We start from the raw sequence: 23,631 nt of genomic DNA, 5'->3' as shown, positions 1-23,631 counted from the left end.
GTTAAAAAAAGTCTCGATTTTGACAAATACCTATTAAACCCAGCATCGGGTTTGAATTTTCAGTAGAAAAAGAGCTCATGAGATCTTACAAATATAAAAACCTTCAATTTCATTCTGAAATAAGAGGAAGAAGATGATTATGACTATTGAAATTATTGCATTTGAAACAACAACAAAATTGTGTTGATTCTAATATTACTGGTTATAAAGCCAATTCTGTTCAGTATTGCTCTTGATCGGAGGTCTATATTCATTTCAAATACATGTTCAAATATCAATATGTACTTGTGTAAAGGCAGGTTATATGTGAATGAAAGTTTGTGCATTAAAATATATAATGAAACTGATTTCAAAATTCATTATCTTTCAGCCAAGTAACCTTTTCAAACAGTAAGTCAAAATAAAAACATCTAAGATAAATAGAGCATTGACCATCAAAAATGTGTATATTATTACTTGTTGACCAACAAAAATTCTGACTATATTAATTGTACACAATTTAAAACAGCAAGCAGTTTTAGGGTCCATCATGAGCAGTACTTCAATAACTAAAACTCGATCACTACTTGGATATATGTATGATATGCATATATACAAAGAAAATAACATAATAGCTTAGCATACATGTATAAAGACATTTATTACGTTTTTACCAAGTTATGTAGGTAATAATAAAAAATAGATTATAAAACATAGTACCATTTTAAAAGGAACTCGTAATAATAGAGTCCAATTCAACCATACATGAATAATCATTGCACACAATCTGCGACTCAAGCATTTTGAACTGGTAGCAGTTTAAGTTACATGTATAATGCAACAACTAATACTCCACCACTACAAGTACTTTGCAAAACAAGATATTAAAAAAAGGACTTTGGTTCGACATATAATATATACTGGCTAATTACATCTTCCAATAGATTTCCATAAATTCATCACTGACCATTTACCTTTGAATTGATATATTGTTTGAATAATGATAGTAATTTCAATTTACTTATGATTACACTTCTAAATAATAAAGCTTTGCTTTTATCCTTATGCAATTCTATAGCACAATGGTCCAAAAATGAGCTCAACAATAATACAGATTCTAACAATATACCTTTCCATAAGTATGTTGACAAGAAGGATGAAAATAGGTATGGTATGCCGTTTCTTATTAACAAAAATTACTTGAATTACGCTTTCAGTTACATTTTATTCTTTGTCTATATATTATCATACACAATATACAATACTGAAAACTGTATGCCAATGTACAAATAAGTCTTACCTTATCTAGTTACATATATCTATCTTCCTAACCAAAATATACATTCTACACTCTGTAACAAAAAAAAATAGCTTTGTTTATAAAAATAAAAAATCACAAATATGAACATACCCTCTTACTTTGATCTAGTTGCCTCTTGGTGTAAAATGTATATTCCTAAAACCCTAATATGGTGTTATTTTGCTCTTTGAGGTAGTTTGTAGTATTATCTGACCTGAAACCCTTTTTTTTACATGTCCATATCAGCATTTAAGTAACTTTTTGTCCGAACCTAATCAAAGACGTTCATGTTTATGACATAATTTAAATGCAAGTACATGTATTTATATCTACAGCAACAGAAAACCAATTTAAATATACATTCTCTACTTTGGAAGTTATTTGAGGCAGTTTTGAAGTATTATATGACCTGAAACCTCTTTTTTTAAATGTCCATATAGTGTGGCATTCAAGTAACTTTTTGTCCATACTTAATCAAATACACACATGTTTTTGGCATACCAGTACATTCAAATCAAGTATTTACAACTTTAGCAGCAGAAAACAAAAACAGAAACCCATTTAAAATGAATATCTTATATATCTTCCACATTGAAGACTCTCAATCAAATAACAAATTTTAAACTTAACATACAGTCCTAAAATGAGAACCGATTGCATTAGTCCCATAAATGTCACTGAAATACAACATACTCCATTGCTCTATCTTATCCCCGACAGAGACTAATAACTTTTCTCCCATGGCAAGGCATTCATTTAAATTTGGCACTCTTGACCCAGGTGAAGTACTGGCCACTTGGATGGCTATCAATGAAAATGACAAACATGGTGATATGATATGCACTAGCTAAACGGCCTACTAATGAACTGCTGGTTAAACCAGAAACTTTTGTGTATTAAGACCTACCTATTCAACACAAAGTAATTCCCCATCTTCATAACGAGATTATAACCACATGTCCTATCTTGTAATTTATTCATTATCCAAAGTACAATATTATTGCAGTTTCATTTATGTTACTATTGTATTTCATTTTTATTATCATGTTACACTGTTAGTTAAGAGTGTTTGTTTCGTCTAAATTAAGCGCAATGTTCATTTCACGTATCTTGTTGATGCTTATTACATATTTAGATTAAACATAATTGTTCATTTCATTTGTTTTGTAAAGCGCTTAGAAACTGTATGTGTAAACCAGCGCTATATAAATCATAGATATTATTATTATTATTATTATTACTGTTATTCATACCCTTACAAAATAGTTTGATTTTTTTACAAATAGGTGAAAAATTGATTTTTCCTGATTCATGTTTCTTGAGATATGCGACATATTAAAGCTCACATCTAAAAGTATTCAACAAAGACCCTAATTCTTTTCAAATTTCAACCAGTCCACCTTTCATTCTTAAGTTACGTAAACATCCAATTTACAAGGGGTGAGAATAATTTAATTGTTAACTGTATATGAAATGTTTGCAAGTCTTGTAAGTGTCAGAATCCCCAAAATGGGATTCCACAAAATGGTTAAATCAAAATCGCCATAAAATTGTGTAGGTGTCATGGTGTCATGGTATAAGGGTTGATCAACTAAATTGACTCTCAATCGAAGTGTTGAGGGTTCGAATCCCAGCATGGCACTAACGTCCTTTGGCAATTAACCCATATATACCCACAAGTATAAAATGGATACCTGGCAACTGCTGGGGTAATAATAATTGCAGGGCCTCGGGAAGATGAAGCTTCCCTGGGTAAACGTAATTATAATTACCGCCGGAATTATTATCATCAAAAACTAAACTTTTACACTTTGCAATTTATTTTTTTCTGTAAAAATTGGTTTGGAAAATATGTTGCGAAAGTTTCTGGCTGTACTCATGCTAGTACTAACTTGCATTATACAGTGTGCATCTTCTTTCTTTTGCGTTTAGTGATGTCTTCTGAATGATCCGTCTCCGATATCGAGTGAAGTAGTGCTGGCAGACTTGGAGATACATCTACATCATCTTGTAGAGGCCTATACCAAATGGAAGAGATATAGAAGGAAACTTTCTAAAGCATTTATATACAATGTATCTTATAGTGTATTTTTCATTTTGTATACCCGTAAATCTCTGTGTATAAGGCGGACTTTTTTGCCGCAGAAAAAATTTGAAAGTCGGGGGTGCGCCTTGTACACAGGTACAGAATTTTTTTTTTTTTTTTTTTTTATAGTTTCGATTTATGGCCTGGCGCTATGCCTGGCAATGTCTCCCAGCTCAGTAATCAGTGTGTTGACTCACCATTCAGAAACTACAGCAACACTCAAATATGTCTGTCATCTTGGTTTGAAAGTAATCTTTCTAATAGATCTCAATATGTAGTTTATACCGGTAATAATAATTCCTCAATTTTTTTCTTCTATTCATATCATGCATGACTATTGATGTTTGGCATAGAACACAGTGCTTCTGCTAGGTGATGTGATGAGGCTGGTGTGGGACACTTGGTATCATGAAGCCTTAGAGTCTGGACCTGTTTTTAATTTACATTGTTACTATTTATTGTGACAAGTTCACAACTTCAACTGCACCTCGATGTAAAATGAAGGTCCTTCCCCGCATGGGTTTTTGGCAACAAAATAGGGGTGCGCCTTATACACAGGTGCGCCTTATACACGGAGATTTACGGTACTACATGCATTGTCATAACTGCATGTCCCATAGAAAAAAATTCACAACTAAATGTCTAAATCTAATTTTATTTTCATACCAAAGGACCATGGACAGCCAATAAAAATTGACAATTAGGAGAACATGTATTTTTGTTTGCTATTCTAACGTTAAAGCAAATAACAATGTATTGTCTTTTTTGCCTTCATTTTTCGTCCAAGTGGGGTCATCAATTTATTCACTGCCTCTCAAATTAACCACATGTATTTGACTACAAATGAAGAGTTTAATTCCAAAAGGAGCTTAATTCACTTTTGATGAAAATTGAGTTATTGATATCAGAACATTGTTTACTTCGATCAGTACCCATCTTTCAACAAAGTATTTACCTAAATTTTGGGAGCAATTATGAAAAAAATGCACGTTCTAATATCACTTTTCCATAGACGCCTGTACAAAATCTGGTAAACAAATGTGTTTTTCTCTCAAGTTACAAAAAATGGATTATGCTCCTTTTGGAGTTCAACTCTTCAAATACTACAACACAAAATGCTGTATGTCTCTGGATCTCCCTCCCTGCCCATGTACGGTGGACAACTAAAGAGTGATGGCTAAATTAAATGAGATACAAACCGTCTCAGAGGGCTCTCTGTAGAACGAAGGCTATGCCAGCTACTGATCTCAGAACTGCCTCCAACCTTGGATAGAGGTTGACCTACATGTAGGACTTGAGACCTGAAAGAAAGATAATTGATGGGTCAATTAGATCAGCCTTATTGAATTAATTCTCACAAAAAAGATAGATAAAATTAAAACGAAATTGAATCAAGGACTGATATAATCCATATGTAGAAGTATTTCTTGTTGACAAGTGGTCAGAGCATTCTTTAAAGATTTTTCGTGTGTGCGTGCGTTAGTCTATTTTTTCTTAAATTGAACTATGTAGCATTTTTTTATTTGTATAATAACAATCAATATTACATAACTGTAATTACAAAACAATGACTATTTCATTCTACTATGATAATGAATACAAGTCAAATTTTCAATCTATTATGGTTTGAAGTTTTAGAAATGGTGCCGATACTTGCATGCAAATGAAAAATAGAACCCAATGTAGTAAATGAAAACGTAACAATATTTGTGGAAGTTGTTCTTGAATCATGATGAAGTGGACCAACGTAAGGTGTCATAGTCGAGTGGTTTCAGCACTTGATGGGAAATGGAAAGCTAATGGGTTTGAACTTAAATAGCATTAATGTCCTGTGGCAAAATATTAATCTACATTTGCCACTATATTCCCAGGAGTGAAATGAGAACTTGGTAGGATGACGAAAGCCTTGATAGTAATTGCCATGCCCTCACAGTGAACATATGGTAGAATTATCCCCAGGGGATGGATATTGTACACTCTGTGTGTGAACAAATCCAATGACCAGGGTAATGGTAATATCTGTAAAACACAAGAATATTTATATATTATTTGGTTGAAATTCTATTTTTACATCATTCAACCATCAAATAAAACTGTGAAACGTACTGTGAAAAGTCTAAACAAGAAATAAATTTATTTCATGGCTGAGGAAGTACAAGTTCACTAAAGAATGCAAAGATTGCAATCCATATTTAAAAAGATGGATGGTGACATCGTATGATTGCCTTAATGAGATTTCGCATCACAACGTTACAAAGATTGTAAGTATGCTGCACCTGTTGTGAGGCTGGTCATTGGAATGAAGGCTGCGATACCCACTCATAGCAGCATTTGATCCTTCATTGCTTCTCTGAACCACAGGTTGGTCATTCGCAGTCCTATGGAGAGAAAACAATTGCTTAAATTGACAGTTAATGTCTCCCCACAGGAATCAACAGAATGTCAACAAAACAAGTAAAGAAGGAAACATGCAAGCAAACTTGCGAACAACTTGACCATTTATATCTGCATTGTCATGGTATAGTGGCTAAATTGCAGACCGACGATCACAAGGTCTGTGGTTCGAGTCCCGCCGCAGCACTAATGTCCTTTGGCAATACAGTTGATCTACATTTGACACACTCAACCCAGGTGATGTAAATGGGTACCTGGCAGGAATTAATTCCTTGAAACGCTAGAGGGCAGCACAGCCAAAGCTAGAGTAATAATACCCAAGTTTGGAAGCACTTAGAGACTTAATTGTAAATGAAATACATATTTTAAAAAAATGGATGGTGAAATTGTATGATTGCCTTAATGAGATATCACATCACAAACGTTACAAAGACTCAAAGTATGCTCACCTTTTTTGAGGCTGGTCATTGGAATGCAGGCTGCGATACCCACTTATAGCAGCATTAGATCCTTCATTGCTTCTTTGACCCACAGGTTGGTCATTCGCAGTCCTATGGGGAGAAAACAATTGCTTAAATTGACAGTAAATGTATCCCCACAGGAATCAATAGAATGTCAACAAAACAAGTAAAGAAGGAAACATGCAAGCAAACTTGCGAACAACTTGACCATTTATATCTGCATTGTCATGGTATAGTGACTAAATTGCAGACTGTCGATCACAAGGTCCGTGGTTCGAGTCCCGCCGCAGCACTAATGTCCTTTGGCGCAAGACATTGATCTACATTTGTCACACACACCCCAGGTTATGTCAATGGGTACCTGGCAGGAATTAATTCCTTGAAATGCTATATGGCAGCACAATTAGTAAAGCCAAAGTGCCGATAATCTCCAAGTTTGGAAGCGCTTAGAGACTTAATTGTAATTGCAAACCATATTTAAAAAGATGAATGGTGTAATCTTATGATTGCCTTAATGAGATTTTGCATCACAACGTTACAAAGATTGTAAGTATGCTGCACCTGTTGTGAGGCTGGTCATTGGAATGAAGGCTGCGATACCCACTCATAGCAGCATTTGATCCTTCATTGCTTCTCTGAACCACAGATTGGTCATTCGCAGTCCTATGGGGAGAAAACAATTGCTTAAATTGACAGTAAATGTCTCCCACAGGAATCAACAGAATGTCAACAAAACAAGTAAAGAAGGAAACATGCAAGCAAACTTGCGAACAACTTGACCATTTATATCTGCATTGTCATGGTATAGTGCAGGCGCGGATCCAGGATTTCTTAGGGGGGGGGGGCCCAAATTTGAAATTATGCGAGCCAAATATTGGTACGTAATGGTGACCAACAGTGACGTAATGCGGGGGGGGGTCGGTGCAGGGAGGGGCGAGTTTCCCCCTCCCTCCTCCGCGAAACGCGGAAGCTTTGACGTTTCATTAAATTATTAGAGAAAGAAGACGGTTCGTTGTACCGTTCTCGAAAAAAAAAATCTTGTCTTAATTTATTTTTTCCCCTCCCGCGCAAAGCGCGGAAAATTTTAGGGTTTATTAAATTATAAGAGAAAGAAGACGATTCGTTGTAAAGTTCTCGACTCTCAATCCTCGTCTAAATTCAGGTTCCCCCCCTCCCGCGCAATGCGCGGAAGCTTTTAATTTTCCTTAAATCATTAGAGAAAAAAGACGATTCGTTGTACAGTTTTCGAAAATAATCCTCGTCTGAATTTAGATTCTCCCCCCTCGCGCGGAAGCTTTTACATTTCATTAAATCATTAGATAAACAAGGCGATTCGTTGTACAGTTCTCGACTCTTATTCCTCGTCTGAATTCAGTTTACCCCTTCCGCGCGAAGCGTGGAAGCTTTTACGATTCATTAAATCATTAGAGAAAGAAGACGATTAGTTGTACCGTTTTCGACTCTTAATCCTTGTCTAAATTCAGTCCCCCCCCCCTCCCTCCCCTTCTTGCGCGAAGCGCGGAAGCTCTGACGTTTCATTAAACTATTAAAGAAATAAGGCGATTCGTTGTACCGTTCTCGACTCTTAATCCTCGTCTGAATTCAGGTTCCCCCCCCCCTCCCGCGCAATGCGTGGAAGCTTTTAATTTTCCTTAAATCATTAGAGAAAAAAGGCGATTGTTGTACCGTTTTCGAAAATAATCCTCGTCTGAATTTAGATTCTCCCCCCTCCCGCGCGAAGCGCAGAAGCTTTTACATTTCATTAAATCATTAGATAAACAAGGCGATTCGTTGTACAGTTCTCGACTCTTATTCCTCGTCTGAATTCAGTTTACCCCTTCCGCGCGAAGCGTGGAAGCTTTTACGATTCATTAAATCATTAGAGAAAGAAGACGATTAGTTGTACCGTTTTCGACTCTTAATCCTTGTCTAAATTCAGTCCCCCCTCCTCCCTCCCCTTCTTGCGCGAAGCGCGGAAGCTCTGACGTTTCATTAAACTATTAAAGAAATAAGGCGATTCGTTGTACCGTTCTCGACTCTTAATCCTCGTCTGAATTCAGGTTCCCCCCCCCCTCCCGCGCAATGCGTGGAAGCTTTTAATTTTCCTTAAATCATTAGAGAAAAAAGGCGATTGTTGTACCGTTTTCGAAAATAATCCTCGTCTGAATTTAGATTCTCCCCCCTCCCGCGCGAAGCGCAGAAGCTTTTACATTTCATTAAATCATTAGATAAACAAGGCGATTCGTTGTACAGTTCTCGACTCTTATTCCTCGTCTGAATTCAGTTTACCCCTTCCGCGCGAAGCGTGGAAGCTTTTACGATTCATTAAATCATTAGAGAAAGAAGACGATTAGTTGTACCGTTTTCGACTCTTAATCCTTGTCTAAATTCAGTCCCGCCCCCTCCCTCCCCTTCTTGCGCGAAGCGCGGAAGCTCTGACGTTTCATTAAACTATTAAAGAAATAAGGCGATTCGTTGTACCGTTCTCGACTCTTAATCCTCGTCTGAATTCAGGTTCCCCCCCTCCCGCGCGAAGCGCGGGGGCTTTTAAATTTCCTTAAATCATTAGAGAAAAAAGACGATTCATTTTACCATTCTCGACTCTTAATCCTTGTCTAAATTCAGTCCCCCCCCCTTCCCCTCCTGCGCGAAGCGCGGAAGCTTTGACGTTTCATTAAACTATTAAAGAAAGAAGGCGATTTCGTTGTACAGTTCTCGACTCTTAATCCTCGTCTGAATTCAGTTTACCCCTTCCGCGCGAAGCACAGAAGCTTTTAATTTTCATTAAATCATTAGAGAAAGAAGACGATTCGTTGTACCATTCTCGAAAATAATCCTCGTCGAAATTTAGTCCCCCCCTCCCCCCCCCCCCATCCCGTGCGAAACTTTCACGTTCCATTAAATTATTAAAGATTCGTATTACCGTTCTCGCCTCTGAATCCTTGTCTGAATTCAGATTCCCCCTACCCGCGCGAAGCGCGGAAGCTTGACGTTTCATAAGATTATGAGAGAAAGAAGACGATTCGCTGTACCGTTCTCGATTGTTAATCCTTGTCTGGGGCGGCAGTGAAGCCGGCCCCGGAAGCTCAGAGGTTTTAGGCGTGTAATTAGGGTCAAATGAGCTTTTTTATTTTTTTATACCTTATTACTTTGTGACAATGGCAGGTCACTATTTGGCGTGGGGTCCAGGGGGCAGAGCCCCCAAATCAGGGGTTTTAGGCATTAAATTACCGTCAGATGAGCATCTAAGGGCCCGCCGTGGGCCCTAGGTGGAATCCAGGGGGCAGAGCCCCCGGAAGCTAAGGAGTTTTAGGCATTTAATCACGGTCAGATGAGCATATTTTGATGACTCATTATTTTTTAACATTGGCAGTTAACTATTCTTTCTTTCTTGCTCTCATTCCATTTTTTTTCTCTTTAATATACTTTTTCAAAAAAAGTGGGGGGGGGGGGGGGAGGGAGCCTGGGAGGCAAGGCCCTTTTGCCCCCCCCCCCCCCCCCGATCTCCTTCTTCCCCCTTTTCTTTTCTTCTTCCTCTTCTTTCTTTCCCTTTCTCTCCTCTTTCCCTTTCCCTTCTTTTCCTTTCTTCTCTTTTTTTTTTTTTTTTTTTGCGGGGGGGGGGGGCCAAGGCCCACTCGGCCCCCCCCCTGGATCCGCGCCTGGTATAGTGGCTAAATTGCAGACTGTGGATCACAAGGTCCGTGGTTCGAGTCCCACCGTGGCACTAATGTCCTTTGGCAATACAGTTGATCTACATTTGACACACTCAACCCAGGTGATGTAAATGCGCTGGGTACCTGGCAGGAATTAATTCCTTGAAACGCTAGAGGGCAGCACAGCCAAAGCCAGAGTAATAATACCCAAGTTTGGAAGCACTTAGAGACTTAATTGTAAATGAAATACATATTTTAAAAAATGGATGGTGAAATCGTATGATTGCCTTAATGAGATATCGCATCACAAACGTTACAAAGACTCAAAGTATGCTCACCTTTTTTGAGGCTGGTCATTGGAATGCAGGCTGCGATACCCACTCATAGCAGCATTAGATCCTTCATTGCTTCTCTGACCCACAGGTTGGTCATTCGCAGTCCTATGGGTAGAAAACAATTGCTTAAATTGACAGTAAATGTCTCCCCACAGGAATCAACAGAATGTCAACAAAACAAGTAAAGAAGGAAACATGCAAGCAAACTTGCGAACAACTTGACCATTTATATCTGCATTGTCATGGTATAGTGGCTAAATTGCAGACCGACGATCACAAGGTCTGTGGTTCGAGTCCCGCCGCAGCACTAATGTCCTTTGGCAATACAGTTGATCTACATTTGACACACTCAACCCAGGTGATGTAAATGGGTACCTGGCAGGAATTAATTCCTTGAAACGCTAGAGGGCAGCACAGCCAAAGCCAGAGTAATAATACCCAAGTTTGGAAGCACTTAGAGACTTAATTGTAAATGAAATACATATTTTAAAAAATGGATGGTGAAATCGTATGATTGCCTTAATGAGATATCGCATCACAAACGTTACAAAGACTCAAAGTATGCTCACCTTTTTTGAGGCTGGTCATTGGAATGAAGGCTGCGATACCCACTCATAGCAGCATTTGATCCTTCATTGCTTCTCTGAACCACAGATTGGTCATTCGCAGTCCTGTGGGTAGAAAACAATTGCTTAAATTGACAGTAAATGTCTCCCACAGGAATCAATAGAATGTCAACAAAACAAGTAAAGAAGGAACATGCAAGCAAACTTGCGAACAACTTGACCATTTATATCTGCATTGTCATGGTATAGTGGCTAAATTGCAGACCGACGATCACAAGGTCTGTGGTTCGAGTCCCGCCGCAGCACTAATGTCCTTTGGCGCAAGACATTGATCTACGTTTGTCACACACACCCCAGGTTATGTCAATGGGTACCTGGCAGGAATTAATTCCTTGAAATGCTATATGGCAGCACAATTAGTAAAGCCAAAGTGCCGATAATCTCCAAGTTTGGAAGCGCTTAGAGACTTAATTGTAATTGCAAACCATATTTAAAAAGATGAATGGTGTAAGCTTATGATTGCCTTAATGAGATTTTGCATCACAACGTTACAAAGATTGTAAGTATGCTGCACCTGTTGTGAGGCTGGTCATTGGAATGAAGGCTGCGATACCCACTCATAGCAGCATTTGATCCTTCATTGCTTCTCTGAACCACAGATTGGTCATTCGCAGTCCTATGGGGAGAAAACAATTGCTTAAAGGGCAAGTCCACTCCGAAAATAACTTACTTTCAATAAAAGCAGCAAAATCAGACAAACCAATCAAAAAAAGTTTGAGCAAAATCGGATAACTAATAAGAAAGTTATGAATTTTTGAAAAAAGTATGTAAAACTATGGAACAATGAGAATCACAACACAAATTGCCAAGATGGTTATCAGTTTGTGACGTAATGTCCTCACAACTTATCAATTGCTTTACATAGTATAATCTCATTAATTACCCTTTTTATCCCCCAAAACTTGATTTCCCCATGCCATTGCCCAGGTTTATGATTTGTATCATATTGCGTGCATGACATTTCCCAAAAACTTTTATGAATTTTGAAGAATTGATACTATTTTCTGAATATTGTATTTCATAATTATTGATTTTTATATAAATAGTTTATCAATATTCAATTTTTTCAAGATTTAACTTGACAAAAATTACTCTTTATTTGTGCATCCACACAAAAACATATTACTAACAATCTAACTTGGATGCTGGTGTGGAGAAATAAGATTCTTAGGGTGAAAATAGGAAATTTATATTATCAATATACAGAAAATAATTAGTGGATAGTGAGGACCATACGTCACAGACTCATAAGTGAGTTGCCAATTTGTGTAGTGATTTTCAAAGTTTTTCATGTCATTAAAAATTCATAACTTTCTTATTAGTTATCCGATTTTACTCAAACTTTTTTCGATTGATTTGTCTGATTTTTCTGGTTCTACTGAAAGTAAGTTATTTTTGGAGTGGACTTGGGCTTTAAATGGACTGTAAATTTCTCTCCAAAAAAATCAACAGAATGTTGACAAAACATGTAAACAAGCAAACAAGCAAATTAACTTGCTAACAAATTGTCCATTTATATCTGCATTGAATATTTAGATCAAACTTTACTTCATAACCAAGTATGACATACTATATGTTAGACCCAATTAGGACGAATATATTTGTCTACATTCATGAAAATTGGATCAAAGTAATTGAGATTGGAAAGTGTGTGATGGGCGTATATGAAGTCGAATGCAGGCTGTGACACCCACTCATAGCAGCATTCGGTCCTTCATTGCTTCTCTGACCCTCAGATTGGTCATTCGCAGTCGTCCTATGGGGAGAAAACAATTGCTTAAATTGACAGTAAACATCTCTCCAAAGGAATCAACAAATGTCAACAAAACAAGTAAACAAGCAAACTTGCGAACAACTTGACCATTTATATCTGCATTTTAGAGGTGTCATGGTCAAGTGGTTACGTCACCGGACTGTTGATCCCAAGGTCCATGGTTCAAGTCCCGCTGCGGCATTAATGTCCTTTGGCAAGACATTGATCTACATTTGCCACACTCAACCCAGGTGATGCAAATGGGTACCTGGCAGGAATTAATTCCTTGAAATACTAGGCAGCACAGCTAAAGCCAGAGTAATAATCCCCAAGTTTGGAAGCACTTAGAGACTTGATTGTTAATGAAATCCATATTTTAAAAGATGGATGGTGAAATCGTATGATTGTCTTAATGAGATTTACCACGTAACAAATACTAAAAGTATATGCTCACCTTTTGTGAGGCTGGTCATTGGAATGCAGGCTGCGATACCCACTCATAGCAGCATTCGGTCCTTCATTGCTTCTCTGACCCTCAGATTGGTCATTCGCAGTCGTCCTACGGGGAGAAAACAATTGCTTAAATTGACAGTAAACATCTCTCCAAAGAAATCAACTAAATGTCAACAAAACATGTAAAAGAGTAAACTTTAGAAACAACTTGTTCATTTATATCTGCATTAAATATTTTGATCAAACATCGTATGATTGTCTTAGTGAGATTTTGCATCACAACGTTTGAGTTTGAGTTTGAGTTTGAGTTTGAAGTTTATTATCCAAAACAAAAAGTACATTAATATAACAATCAAATGTGAATGATTAATTAACATTGAAAGGATAAATGGGACCAGGAAATAGCATTTAATGCTAATCGTGTCTAGTACCACTAACACACATAAAGTATCGCAGCAATAAATGAGAATGTAATGAATAAATATGAATAACTATTGAATACATAATTAAGCTACAAACTATTCTACATCTAGGGTAAATATGTTCTGTGCTTATATACAAAGCTTTGGTATTTTACACTAAATAAAAGATGAAGAATTATATAACATAATATTTACAAAAAGGCAAGAGCCTTGGTTCTAAGTTATAAAGTATGCTCACCTTTTTTGAGGCTGGTCATTGGAATGCAGGCTGTGACACCTACTCATAGCAGCATTAGATCCTTCATTGCTTCTCTGACCCTCAGATTGGTCATTCAAAGTCCTATGGGGAGAAAACAATTGCTTATATTGACAGTTAATTTCTCTCCAAAGAAATCAACAGAATGTTGACAAAACATGTAAGCAAACAAGCAAACTTGCTAACAAATTGTCAATTTATATCTGAATTGAATATTCAGATCAAACTTTACTTCATACCTAAGTACACCATACTATAAGTGAGCCAAAAACATTGTTTAAGCATTCACAATATGATAGACCCAATTAGGACGAATATATTTGTCTACATTCATGAAAATTGGATCAAAGTAATTGAGATTGGAAAGTGTGTGATGGGCGTATATGAAGTTGAATGGTTACCTTCTTTGAGCTTTGTCATTTGAATGAAGGCTATTGAAGCTACTCATGTCTGAATGAGATCCATCCGTGCTTCCACTGCTGGAAGATCCTTCTCCTTCTGTCGCTCCATTATTATTCCTGAAAAAGAACAAAAATTGCTGACATTTGTTTCGTTATTAACTCTTTTATTCGCACCAGAAAGAAACCGAAGACTGCTTTATTGTTTTGAGTTTACACAGTCTAAATTACATGTGCCAAAAGTTGACAGTGGTGGTCCACTGCTTTTTTCCATTAGTTGACGATAGCGGGGAGAGAGTTAAAAGTATATTATTTTTAAGTTTAGTTTAAAGATTTATTTTATAAATCATAAGCAATAATAAGAATGAATAATATCAGGTCATGATCAAAAAGTAATATCACTAACAAAATACATACAGAGACAGGCGCGTACACAGGGGTGGGGGGGGGGTTGAGGGTTAAGCAAAACATTTTATTTTAAAACACCCCCCTTGAAAAAATCCTGCGTACGCCACTGTTCAGAGATATACATGTAAATACAATTGCATGGTATTTAAACATAATTAGACATATATAGGGAGTGAAATATGGGGGAATTAATGTAGTAAAAAGCTAATCTCGTAAATATTAGACCCCCTTGTATAAATGGGGTCTATTGGGCATGTCGATTATGTTCAATGAAAATTACAAGAAAAAAAACTGGAAAAACAGAGAGGAAAATATAAGAGGAAGGACTAACAAAACAAAACAAGAGCATTATATATCAGGGAGCCATGGGACGAATTACGGAAGTGTTTAAAGGTATACAGCGAGCCGGTATTTATTGCATCTGACAGGAGTTCATTCCACAATAGTGGTCTGGTGACTATAGTTGTATTGGATGCAAAAGCTGTTTGAGTACGTGAAATTAATTTCCATAAACTTACCCTTGAGACCCTGCATTGGAAGTGTCGGCTTCATGTAATGGCGGGCTGAGAGTTATGGTCCTGATGAGAAAATTATTTTAAAAGACTGACATTAGTACAAAATATTGCATATATCACTTGTCAGTTAAAGGTACTATGTCCCATTTGCAGCCAACATCAAAATCTGTAGAACTTTCTTAATTCCTCCAAAGCAGCCTTTTCAGTAAGGCTTCTGTGTGGAGTTACAGAAAGTTTCTAATAGTGAAAACTCACTCACCATGGAATCCTACAGAGAACATCTGTCACAGGAATCGCCATAACATGTAAAACATCACATGAAAAACGTAATTAAGTATCTCAAACATTGTACATGTAGTGCCAACTACAGCTGATGATTGAGTTTACAAGAGTTTCCAGTTGGACTGTTGGGAATTATAGCTATTAAAGGTAAAGACCAGTTATGGTCATGCAATTGCATTGTGAAAGAAACGTTGTGGAATCGATCAGAAAAGGTTGATCATCTAGCATCTAGCATCTGCAAGGTTCTGGAATCATCAAAATGATAAGAAATTTGGCCCATTCTTCGTAAAGTTATACAAGCACTATACACAGAAAGATGTATATGGGACTACCCTATATCTCTCACAGACCATGAGAGAAACAAATTTACCAAATATATAATTTAGTAGGCGGTTTCCCGGCAAATTTTTTATCATCATGTATTGGTCAAAACATATTCTTTCACATGATTGGTAATGAGAGCTTCCATTTCATTTTTTGAAATTGGGGCATTTCCAATACTGATCTTTACCTTTAATTAGCAACAAGCCAATATCATACTTACACATGTGAGCCATTGGCAGGAATGATGAAGGGGGATGAAGGAAAAACCTGGGTACTACCCAAAACCTCTGATAAAACCTCTGATAAAACCTCTCCTTTTGGAATTATCATCTCCGGAATCCTTGACAATAGAATAAAGCAAACCAAAAAAAGCCAAGATTGAAGAGGAGCCCCTCATTATTTATGTCAACAGTGTTATGTCTGCCAACCCTAATCACACTGACGACCGCCAGATGGGACATGGCCTGTTCAGAGCCGTTTCTCTGTTATGAACTCTTTTGAAAAAAATATATATTTGGGAACTCAGTGTTATATGCTCTGGCTATTAACCATAGCTGGCCGCAGCATGAGTTCCCATAGGACATATATTTATTCAGATGGTCATATCTCAGCCAATACTAAACATATTCAATTGGTTTTTGACATTTGGACATTATTTTTGATGCTCTTTCGGAAAATGAAGAAAAAATGGAGAAATTCTATAAATAGATTTTTAGGACGTCACAGCTTCGGTACTCTATAGTTTTGGCAGGCGGCCATCTTGGATTTGTATTTGCTAGTATGAGAGAGTGAACCAGCTTTGGTTTTTCCTGACTTTGGGGTTTCCTCTCTTCAAATTGTTTTTAATCATTCATGCATGAAATATGCATCATATGAATTGCATCAAATGAAAGAGGATCTAAGCTTTACAAATATGTGTCATTTATTAATTATAATTGTGATTAAGTTATGATAAAACATCGATAATTCTCGGTTTCTTTTTTCTTGGACACACTGTATGTATATATATATATATATTTATTCATTTTTCATTTTTTATTTATTTGTTGGGGGGGGGGGGGGGTAATAGTAGCCTGTATAAAACATTTTGTAACTTTGAAACTCATTGAAATTGGTATATGATTAAGAGAAAGTAAAAGACACCCGTACATGTCAGCCAAGCAAATATGAGGATGTTAGTTTGTTACAAAATCTAAAATGAATTGGAGTTGATGATGAAAATATATTCCATAGAAATCAAATGCTAAAATAAATCTTCAAAATAAATTTCCTAAATAGCATACAGATAAACACTGTATCTAGAAATATAACATTTTGAGCTTTTATATTTGATTTGATTTGATTTATTTATTTCTGTTTGATTTTCTTTTTCTTTTGCATTTTTACAAGTATATAACAAACAAATATTGCAAATTTACACATGACAAAAGAACATATGTAGAATAAAGTAAGGCTGGCTGTAACTAATCGAAAACATCAAACAGGAGGGTTGACAAAGTAAGCAAAGCTTGATATCATGTCTAGTTGTCTACCCTCAATGGATACATAATAATACAAATATGGAGGGGAAAAAATATTGGTAAAAGGGGTAAAAAGACAGAAAAAAGAAGAAAAAAAACAATACAATATTATAGAGATATTTCATAGTTCACAAAGAGAGCAATGAACTCCATAATCACTTACCCTATTATTTTACGAGGCCAGTACTCTACATTCGAAAGGGTTAGAAGAGACAAAACAAGAAACAGGACACTATTAGTATGTACTTGTTTCAACTTTCATACAGTAACAATTATTCATTCAAACTCTTTGTAAACATATTATGAGTCAAATAATCAGAGAAAGATGGTATTTCAATTGGCAAATTAATCATCATGTAATGAATATCTCTTGCAGTAGGAGCATTTTTTTTATAACTTTACATCAATTTTTCTCATGGTTACATTATAGAGTATAGTAAGACACAAACACAAGCTAGCTAGCAATATAGTTTGCTATTAACCATGCAGAATATACATGTAAAAGCAGGGGGCAAAAACAAAAAGAAGAACACAAAGAGAGAGGGGGGGGGGGTAAACTAGTACATGTATATAGATATATATATAAACCCTTAGAAAAGGAAAGTGATAAGTAGGAACAAAATGCTAGGTTTTAACTAATAAAGCCACATGATTTAAACAATACATAATTTTAGACAGATTTCTTTTAATTACTATATCATTATTACCTCAAACTGCATGGTCCTTTTCAAACAAGGTAGGGTTGGACACTGCTATACTTTTATCAAGTTTAGGAAAACCTGGTATAAAAAGCTTATGCCCTCATACCATGTTATGGGAACCCAATATTAAAGCTATTAAAAATTATGAAAATAAAAGCATTTTAAATATACCTCAGAAAAGGATGAAGCAGGATCAATAAGCCAGGTTTAAGGAAAGTTTGGATGTCCAAAACAGCATTCCTGACAGCATGACTCAATGGGTAACTGATGGCCCTAGAAATGAATGTTCCCATGTTCGGGACGACACTATACTGCCCACGTTATCCTCGGATAGGATTTAAACATGTTTGTACCCTGGAGCTTACTCACAAGCATAAACTTGCTTTTTTTGCACTTGGGTAAAACAAAGCAATCAATTAATCAATAAACTTGTTTTCAGGGGGAAAAAAATAAACAAACAAACAAAACTCATTCATTGAGAAATACTTTCTGAATTGTGAAGAACATGCTGTAAATTGATTACACCTTCTTTCATAACTAAACTTCACAACTATAGCTATATATTTTGCTGGAATAGAATCATGCATGATTCAATATGGAAAGAAGTTCAGGGAAAGAAGTTGAGGGGAAGACCTCGTAAAGGCTTTCTAGATGATTTGATTGCGGAATGTGGAGCAACGGGATATGAAATGCTGAAACGGATGGCTAAAGACCGAAGTACTTGGAGAGACTCTTGAAGTAGAACTCTGATTGGATCACTGAACCTGTCATAAACTGACAGATCACTATTGATGATGACGAGTCAATACCTCAAAACTAGCAGCTAAAATTTGAGCCACTTTTTTAATGTGTCATGATTTTATTTTATATGTGTTCAGGCAGCTCTCTGAAATTCAATGAGCACCGTCAACATTTCTTACCAAAAGCCAATGATCTTTGAAGGCTGGAGCTAAAGCTAGGGTACCGGGTAATAATTTCCAAAGCTCTTTGGAAGCGCATAGAGATGTTATTTCATATTACGTATTATGCGCTATACAAGAACTGAACTATTATTATTGTTATTATTTCAACAACAAAAATCAGCGACATCAAATTGAACCAAAGTATATTTACATTTACAGTGATGAATATATGGCAAAAACAAGTATACACACCACATACAAAACAAACACAGCATAAAGAAAAAAACAGTAGATGTTGGTATACACAGTGAATCAAACAACAGTTTGAAATGTCCTTCCTGAACAAAAGTTAGTAGTGTTAGTAGAAAAAGAGCATATTATACAAACAAAATGGAAAATATTTTCTTCAGTACCATCATGAATTTTAAAGCAACAAAGTACATTTTCCAGGAATACTAAATCTGATTTTTAAACATTGTACTTTATTGGAGAATTATAATTTGTTGTGAACCACCCCCCCCCCCCCAGTATCTAGACTCTCTTAGGGAAGGGTTCATGATTTTTCAATAAAATAAAGATACTCTAAGGTACATCATGGACTTACTAGTACGTCCATGGGTACATGTACTCACCTTTCTTGAACAGTAACCCCAAGACAATCCAGATAAACACAAGGCATCCAACCACAATCGAAGAGTATAGATCGAGAGCCATTTTGTCATCTATTGGATTCTTCTCACCTGCACATACAATTTTAAAAACCAGCACAAATGATCATCATTGATACAGATCAACAATGTACAAAGTAGGATTTTAAATTAATTTCAAACCCTCTCAGGAATGGCATAGAGTGGGATACATGAGGTGTGTATGCATGCGTACGAGGGAGATGTTCGGATTATACATGTATGGGGACGTGCTGTAAATAAAACGATATCATAATATATCACATAGAATAATAGGAATATAGCGACAAGCCGAAGCAAACCACGGTATACAGATTTATTTATTTTTATCAATTAGAATATTATATTTTTTAATTTCTTAAAATAAAGAATCACAAACCCTCAAAACTAGATTCACACACCCGTAGAATAGAAGTTGATTATGTCAATTCTGGGAGTAAGCTTTTCCTCGATATAGGGTTTAACAAAGAAAGTTAGTCCGAGGTCAAGTTATCTTTGTGATCATGTGATCATGTGATCTTGTGATCTTAGAATGGAGGTCAGGTTCAACTGAATTAGGAGAATATTGAAGAGTGAGTTATGCATGTGACGTAGCCATGCAATGTCAGTTTCACCAGTAGAGAACCAAGTGGCCTCTTAAAGTGACTCTTTAACATTGTCTCAGATTCTGAAACAAAATCCTGGATTTTGCTCATGAATGCTGCAATCATAATTATAAACCTTTAGGTCAGTCAGGAACCCCATGACTTATTCCATGCTCTGCTGTTCAGGCGCGAGGCCTGCTTTGAACACTCCAATTTTTTCAAAGTAAACGTTCCTATCGTTTCCTATCGGTTTTTATAACACCACAGTCTACTGGGGAAAATGAGTATGGTAAAACCGGAGACTCAAAGATCTTTACTTTATTGAGGCACTTCATGATCATTTAGAAGCGCAATTTTTTTAGGGCTTCAATATTACGCCATATCACAGACACTGATAACACATAGGGCCGTGCATCTCAGATTTAACATTGTTATTATGCCTTTAAAAATTTTGCTGGGAAACCGCCTACTAATTGATATATTTGGTAAATTATTTTATCTATTGGACTGTGAGAGATAAACGCACGTGTGCGTAGTCCCATATACATCTTTCTGTGTACAGTGCTTGTAACTTTACGAAGACTGGGACAAATTTCTTATCATTTTGATGATTCCAGAACCTTGCAGTGCACACCAATAGTCAATACTAATTAGATGATCAACCTTTTCTGATCGATTCCACAATCTTTCACAATGCAATCGCATGACCATAACTGGTCTTTATCTTTAAGATAATGTACATACGTGAAATGGAAAATACTCATGCATGTGTATTTCAAGTAAAGAAGAAAGAGCATCAAGGTATTTAAATCTTTACCTGGCAAGCTGACACCATGGACCTACTTCATGCTGACACGATCATCGAATGGAAATTCCCAAGATCGACTGAACGCCTTGAACAACAACAACAACTTACGTCAGGGGAATCCCCCTTCTTTCCGGTCGTAGATGGCGCAAGACGAAGGGTTTTCTTTTAGGTACTCAAGGTTTTCTATACACGTCCTATCAATGGCAATGAGTTTTCCTAGTGTCCATTTATAAAGGGACACTAGGGTTTTTCCAGAGTGTATATTAATTAAGGGCTCTGGGTTTTCCCAGTACCATTGATTAGGATATTTTGGCCAACCCTCGAGTTGGTGACAATATGGCGACTGCTGCTTTGTTGGGCTAGCACAAAACAAAAGAATGTACGCCATGTTGTTGTGACCCAGTGAAACCAAGTTGACCAAACTCTGTGTATAGATGGCTCTGGGTTTTCACAGAAAAGGTTTCCCTAGTGTCCCTTTATTAAAAGGGACACTAGGTTTTCTGTTTGAGAAGTAGCAGAATTGACAAAAGAGTCTTTCGTCTATGGCTGATCGTCAACGAAACGGAGTTAAGTCCTTTGTCAATTCTGTTTGTTGCTTTGGCAGGCAGTCAGTGTAAAACGAATTTATTTAATTAAATTATGGAAATGTAAGCATTTACTTTAAAGAAACGGAACTTTCTTATTTCTGGCTCATTTTTCCTGATTGAGGTGTCATATGAAAGGGCAAAAAATGAACTTTCTAGAAATGTGATTTTTTTTTTCTCTGAAATTCAGATACCGTCCGCCAAATGACTTTTTTCTTTTCAAATTGCTTTTAATCACTCATGTGTGACTATGAGGAGGTTCTAAGCTTTACAAATATGTGTCATTTATTAATTATAATTGTGATTAACTTATAATAAAACGTCAATAATTCTCGGTTTCGTGAGTCTTGGACGCGCTGTATAAATCCAGGTTACTATTATCATTATTATAATTATTAGGCCAAAAATATTGCCCTTTAGGTGCCAAAACATGGGTCGATCGGTCGGAAATCTTTCTTTTTTTTAAACTATTTTTTATCTATTTTTCCTCTTTCGTTGGGCTGATATTTTTGAGTTTTGAAAGGCTTTTTTCTAAGAAACGGTAAAAAAATCCGACCGTAGATTCAGTCAGGATATTGGGGTCGGTCGCAAAGGGTAATACATCATCTTTTTTAGGCCTTATTATCATCATTATGATTATGATTATTGTTATTATCATCATCATTATCATTTATATTATTACTATAATTATTATCATCATTTTCGTAATTTTCATTAACATTATCATTATTATAAGTACTATGATCATTATTATTATCATATGTAGAGAGAGAGAAAGAGAGAGAGAGAGAGAAGAGAGGGAGAGAGAGAGGAAAGAGGGAGAGAGAGAGAGGAGAGAGAGAGGGAGAGAGAGAGAGGGGAAAAAGGGAGAGAGAGAGGAGAGAGAGAGAGAAGGGGAGAGAGAGGGGGAGAGAGGGAGGGGAAAGAGGGAGAGAGAGGAGAGGAGAGAGAGAGAGAGAGAGAGAAGTGGAAACGTGAAAAAGAAGATGAGACAACAAACACCCTCCTTTCACATGATGGCGTTTTTGACCTTATTCCCTCGTATTTCTCCAACAGCAGAAGACCGGTGCCGCCCCCCCCCTCCCGTGAAAGCAATGCCCCTCTCAGTGATTCACACTAGAAATTGTGGAGACAACATGAAATGATATCCTAAGTTATAACAGTAATTATAACAGTAAAATAGTCATACACATCATTATGTACATAGGCGCCGGAAGTGGGGGGGGGGGGGGGGGCAAAACGCATTTTGCCCCCCCCCCCCCCCCCCCTCCAAAGAAAAAAAGCAGTAGAGGAATAAACATGGTTTGTATTTTTAATCTAAAAGAACATAACAATGATACAAACCTGAATTAAATCAAATATACAATTCCATTCAAAGAAAAGGAAAGTTCACAGGAATTAAATTTCATAAATATTGCGCATGCCACTTATACGGTATTTATCAGTGGAGGTCTTTATAATAGCGATACGCGCATATTGTGGACATATTGTGTGAGAGAGGGAAAGCGTGTCTGTTTTTTTGTTTTGTTATAGGGGTGAGAAGACATGAGCCCCTGAATGCTTGCGTATTGATGGGGGGGGGGGGGGGGGGGGGGGGGCGGGTATTTCTTATTCGATACCAGTGATTTACAAATGTTGCTGTTATGACATGATTTTCCGGTATGTTTTCTCCATTTTTGGATAAGTTCTACCTTTTTATGCGTTTGTTGGAAAATAAGAAATTCCCAAATTACAGTCGGGCTTTTAAGTCATGGTCAGCAAAGTGGCTGGGCTCGAGCCCCACCCCCCCCCCCCCTTCCCTCACTTTTTGAAAAATTATGTTAAAGAGGAAAAGAAAGAAAGACGGAGAGAAAAAAAATAAGTGACCTGCCAATGTCACAAATAAGGTATAAAAAATGCTCATCTGACCGTAATTAAATGCCTAAAACCCCAAAGCTTCCAGGGGCTCTGCCCCCTGGACCCCACCAAGGGCTCTCAGGTGGGCCCCTGGATGCTCAGCTCATCTGACCGTAACTAAATACCTAAAACCTCTGAGCTTCCGGGTGCTCTGCCCCCTGGACCCCACCAAGGGCTCTAAGGCGGGCCCCTGGATGCTGATCTTGTCGTAATCTAAAACCCCTGAGCTTCCGGGGGCTCTGCCCCCTGGACCCCACCAAGGGCCCTAAGGCAGCCCCTGGATGCTCATCTGACCATAGTTAAAT

At 37.0% G+C, this 23,631-nt stretch overlaps 1 protein-coding gene across 10 annotated transcripts; it reads right to left on the bottom strand.

Moving 5' to 3' along the window:
- LOC105444992 (protein rtoA-like) lies at positions 1 to 20,960 on the bottom strand. 10 transcript variants are annotated; one of them, XM_030980787.1, is made up of 16 exons: positions 20,856 to 20,960; positions 19,401 to 19,508; positions 17,329 to 17,353; positions 15,866 to 15,985; positions 15,043 to 15,102; positions 14,120 to 14,236; positions 13,042 to 13,146; positions 11,349 to 11,450; positions 10,778 to 10,879; positions 10,212 to 10,313; positions 6,782 to 6,883; positions 6,209 to 6,310; positions 5,642 to 5,743; positions 4,565 to 4,666; positions 3,172 to 3,297; positions 1 to 2,083 (listed from the first exon to the last, which is right to left on the bottom strand). In XM_030980787.1, the coding sequence occupies exons 2-15, from the start codon at positions 19,480 to 19,482 to the stop codon at positions 3,177 to 3,179; spliced, it is 1,344 nt and encodes a 447-aa protein (XP_030836647.1). In that variant the 5' UTR covers positions 19,483 to 19,508; positions 20,856 to 20,960; the 3' UTR covers positions 1 to 2,083; positions 3,172 to 3,176. The 10 variants fall into 10 exon arrangements, with proteins under 10 accessions (XP_030836647.1, XP_030836648.1, XP_030836650.1 ...); XM_030980788.1 differs by lacking the exons at positions 1 to 2,083; positions 13,042 to 13,146 and adding an exon at positions 13,701 to 13,802 and having other exon boundaries at positions 2,538 to 3,297; XM_030980790.1 differs by lacking the exons at positions 1 to 2,083; positions 5,642 to 5,743 and having other exon boundaries at positions 2,538 to 3,297.
- Positions 20,961 to 23,631: the final 2,671 nt, after the last annotated feature.

The sequence above is a fragment of the Strongylocentrotus purpuratus genome, unplaced genomic scaffold (assembly GCF_000002235.5).
Source record: "Strongylocentrotus purpuratus isolate Spur 01 unplaced genomic scaffold, Spur_5.0 spur5_scaffold_11, whole genome shotgun sequence".
Lineage (NCBI taxonomy): Eukaryota > Metazoa > Echinodermata > Echinoidea > Camarodonta > Strongylocentrotidae > Strongylocentrotus > Strongylocentrotus purpuratus.
The sequence above is the reverse complement of the archived record's forward strand: the minus strand, read 5'-3'. Positions and strand labels throughout refer to the sequence as shown.

What these genes read in the sequence shown, in the direction of transcription:
- LOC105444992 (XM_030980787.1), bottom strand. Translation starts at nt 19,482, where the DNA reads ATGGCTCTCGATCTATACTCTTCGATTGTGGTTGGATGCCTTGTGTTT. An exon ending in GGGGTTACTGTTCAAGAAAG is followed by an intron (nt 17,354 to 19,400) that starts GTGAGTACATGT and finishes TTTCGAATGTAG; the next exon opens with AGTACTGGCCTCGTAAAATA. An exon ending in TCCAATGCAGGGTCTCAAGG is followed by an intron (nt 14,237 to 15,042) that starts GTAAGTTTATGG and finishes GTTCTTTTTCAG; the next exon opens with GAATAATAATGGAGCGACAG.